The sequence below is a fragment of the Trachymyrmex septentrionalis genome, unplaced genomic scaffold, assembly GCF_001594115.1.
Source record: "Trachymyrmex septentrionalis isolate Tsep2-gDNA-1 unplaced genomic scaffold, Tsep1.0 scaffold131, whole genome shotgun sequence".
Lineage (NCBI taxonomy): Eukaryota > Metazoa > Arthropoda > Insecta > Hymenoptera > Formicidae > Trachymyrmex > Trachymyrmex septentrionalis.
In genome coordinates this window covers 2,462,899-2,466,865 of record NW_017304450.1, presented here as the reverse complement: position 1 = coordinate 2,466,865, position 3,967 = coordinate 2,462,899, and the positions used below count along the sequence as shown (strand labels likewise).

At 28.8% G+C, this 3,967-nt stretch overlaps 2 protein-coding genes across 6 annotated transcripts in view; one reads left to right on the top strand and one right to left on the bottom strand.

The window, feature by feature from the left end:
- LOC108756960 (thioredoxin domain-containing protein 17-like) overlaps window positions 1-1,090 on the top strand; it is a 6,009-nt gene extending 4,919 nt beyond the window's left edge. The window contains exons 2-3 of the mRNA XM_018501166.1: window positions 253-334; window positions 931-1,090. Of these exons, the coding sequence (XP_018356668.1) occupies window positions 253-334; window positions 931-1,090 (242 nt within the window). The remainder of the gene's footprint in view (window positions 1-252; window positions 335-930) is intronic.
- A 290-nt stretch (window positions 1,091-1,380) lies between these two features.
- The window catches only part of LOC108757023 (SEC14-like protein 2), a 20,785-nt gene continuing 18,198 nt past the window's right edge, over window positions 1,381-3,967 (bottom strand). For all 5 annotated transcript variants that reach the window (XM_018501270.1, XM_018501271.1, XM_018501272.1 and 2 more), the window contains 4 exons: window positions 2,619-2,818; window positions 1,981-2,123; window positions 1,757-1,911; window positions 1,381-1,648 (listed from right to left, as the gene is read on the bottom strand). In XM_018501270.1, the coding sequence (XP_018356772.1) occupies window positions 1,548-1,648; window positions 1,757-1,911; window positions 1,981-2,123; window positions 2,619-2,818 (599 nt within the window). In that variant the 3' untranslated portion in view covers window positions 1,381-1,547. The remainder of the gene's footprint in view (window positions 1,649-1,756; window positions 1,912-1,980; window positions 2,124-2,618; window positions 2,819-3,967) is intronic.

Here is a 3,967-nt window from a genome sequence, read left to right as displayed (position 1 = left end):
TTAACGAAATGGGGTACGAGGATCACAAATGGAGGGATCTTGCTCAGGGACGGGAACAGTGGCGGGATTTGGTATTTGCGGCAATGAGCTTTCGAGTTCCTAATGCCTAATAATAATAATAATAATTTTAAGTTATTAATTTTTTAATTATTTTTATGTATATACTACTAAAAAGGAGAAAATGCAAATATGTTGATACAATTGATTTTAAGTAATCAGTGCATTTAATTAGAATTTTTCATTTTCTTTCAGCTGAACCATTTATTGAAGCTGGTTTCGCAGATGCACCTCAGGGTACAATATTACTAACAGTAGAAGTCGGGGACAGGGCCTTGTAAGTATATAAAATATTCATACTATTGCAATTGCTATTTTTATATGAATTATGAGCATATATTATGTAATAATTGTTATGTGTAATAACGTAAAATATATATAACATGTACCGTATATGTATAGATGTCATTTTAATTACCACAGGAAAATGTTTCAAACTGAAATTGGTCTAAAGGGATAATAGTAGTATATAGATAATATAGATAATAGTAAAATGATAAAATCAATTTTTTATCAAGTCATATTTTTATGGCCACGATCAAGGTTATGACTATTTTTCAAGTGGAATTGTGTGATTATTTTACATATGGATTCTTCTACATTTTTATATGCAGAATAATTAGAAGAATCATTATGAGGAAAAAATCATATAATTTCATTTAAAAAAAAAAGTGATTTTATATGACCGTAAAAAAACGACTTTCTTGAAAATTTTATTATTATTTGTCTCCCTTTAATTTATAAAACTTTTGTCTGAAACGTTTCTCCGTATCTTTCATACTTTTCGAGATATTTACTTACGATAATTAAGATAGAATACATCGTATAATATAAAAAAGGAAGTTCTAAAATATCTTTTATACACTTTCCTAGCTGGAAAGATCCAAATTGTCCATTCAGGACAGATCGTTGTACCAGGTTGAAGGTCTTGCCGACTCTAGTTAAATGGAGGACTGAGAAACGTTTAGAGGGTGATCAGTTACTGAATCCTGACCTTATCGAAATGTTACTGTCAGATGTAGATGCAGACTAAAGATATTTGTAATATATATTTATACATTTCTTTTTATAAAAAATACATATTGAATTATAAACATAAATTACATTTTCACGTACGATCATTGTATATCCATTCTTTTTTATAATTATTGTATTATCCTTTTTACCCTACTTTGAAAAAAAATATCGGAAATACAAATAAAGATTACTTAAATTTAACTAATATTTATTTTTTATGCATTTGTATGTGTATATATGCTATAATTATATTGTAATAATCTACAATCTTTTGAGCAATAAGGTAAGAAAGAGAAATATCAAATAAACAATCAGTTGGACTGTAAAATCTGTAAATTACAAAGAATTTACTTTATATCTATATTTACTATGAAATTGTGACGTAACATCCTTCCGAAATTTTAGTTTGATCTTACAAGTATGAAACACGAAAAATTAATATAATTGTAAATTTCCTAAAAGGATTCATTTTATTACATAATTGGTGCCACTGGTGTTGGTGGTAACATACGTACGGAATAATGAACCTTCTTATTCCTTAGAATACTGTAGGTATTGTCGAAAACGACGTAATCTGAAATAAAATTTAAACAATAAGAATCTTATTGGACCGTATTTGTGAATAAAATTTAGATAACAACGTCATTATTTGTAGAATGCTGCTCAAACAATATGGGCTTACAAGTCGTCGGAGTTTCGCAAGTTAATAATCCAATTTCATCCGATTGATGAGACGCAACTCTCCGAATAGGTATAACTTCTATTTTCTTCCCATTAGTCATGTCTTTTTTCAGAATTCCAAATTTGATGTCATGACCTTCGCTTCGAAATTCCCAACTGAATACAAAAATATGAATTGAAAGAAAGAGACTTTATCTTCCGATATGTTTATTGTAAAATATTTACCTTAAAATGGAACCCTCTTCGGGTGCAGAAATATCGAATTCTAATTTTCCTCCTTTCCGAACGACGACGGTAGTATAATCCTCGTTTAGCTTATCCATATTGTTGACGTACATCTCTTTAGATATCTTACCACCTTGACAGATCTAATAACAATTTTAATTATTATTTTTCGAAATAATATATGCACGTTTTATATTTAAGGCTCCTGTAATATTGTATATAAAGAAAACTCTTGCAAACTATATTAAAATGTATTTTTAAATATATTTTGAAAGAATTTCATTATGTGGTTTCTCGCTTTTGACATCATCTAAAGATCTGTGATAAATGGTCAAAAGCTTTAAAGAAAACCAAGTATTCTCTTAAAAAATATGCATAATGAATGCATCTTAAAAAATATGAATAATGCATCTTATAAAGTAAGATGCAAGAGTTTGCAATAAAAAGCCGAATTCTTCGATGAGATTTATAGTTTTTTTAAACAAAAATTTTTGAAGAGGTATTAATTTTAAATACTATATTAACATTTAAGAAGTAATTGAACTTATTACAAAATTTAAAATATTCTATCGAAGTTTGCATTTCAACGGCTATTTTGTATTGTGTGCGTAATTTTGAAAGCGATTTAATTAAAATACTTTTGAAGTATATTTCGGGTTGCCATCTGGATCTGTTAGTATTCCACCATAATGGGCAGGTAGTTGATCCTTCGGTATGAGTTTAAGAAGTGCTGCTTTCCATTTCGACGGCTCGGCTTTGTAGATTTGTATTTTTGACAAAGTATAGTCGTCCATAAATTTCTTAATAAGAGTAAAAGCGAAAGCAAAGACTCTTGGAGCTGCAACAATGCATACACTAATAGGTTCTTTTTCTGTTTCTAAAAATCTTCTAAATAAGCCAATTGTAAACAATTCATCCTGAACAAAATTTTTGAAGAATTATTTCAAAAAAGTTGTTCACATGCTTCTGTGAACTTTTATATAGTAATAATAATAATAATAATAATTTTTATCTTATATGCTATCTTATTGTCAAATGAGTCAGCATATCATTTTCAACGAAATTCGGAAGGATTATAAAACAAGGGAATAATAAGAAGAAATAAATGAATAAGGATTAATATTTCATTTCGTATTCATAGTCAGGCCTTACATTTAAGGCTTCCTTAAATTTATTTTCAGATGCGCTCTAAGAATTATTTCATTGGCTACTGAGCATCTAAAGATAAATTAAGGAAGCCTTAAGTATCTGACTATGAATACGGGCAATTGAATCGGTCATCGGATAATAGCGATAGTTTACAAGCCATTCAAACTATTTGATCTGGAAGAGGAATGAAATTGTAAAAATTTCTAAAATTATCTAAAATTAATACGCATCTTCCATGCATAATGTATCATACTGTAACTCATTGATGATCCAAGTGGCTTAAAAATGTATATTACACAACATGACACAACGTTGAAACATATTTTTCATATTTTATAAGCAGTCTTTTTTTTTAAAAAGGAACAAATAAATTTAATAATAAAAGAATTTTCAATCACAAATAAAAAAGAAAATTGATAATGAACAATAATGCGACGCAGTTATTAGTGCATAAGTAATATATACCTGTTTTGTTTTACTCTAAAGATGATCTGAAGCGGAACCAACGTCTGTCACTTCAATTATGATATATGTACACTCACCGACTAAAAGATCGTAACAGATTTTTTTCTATGGTTTTTGGAATGCAGTCTACTCACCGAGCGATTGGTTTTTATTTACGAATCCATAAGTAAGAACAATCGCTTGGTGAGCAGACTGTATTTCGAAATTTATTTAAAAAAAAAGGGTTGCAATCTTTTAGCCGGTGAATGTACGCCCAAGGACTTCGATTCTTTCCTTCGAAAATTTTCACAAATTGAGAAATGACTACTTTTCTACATTAATGCTTATAATCCGTGCGTGATTAATTTATGACACGACTAAACCTTCGTCCGCT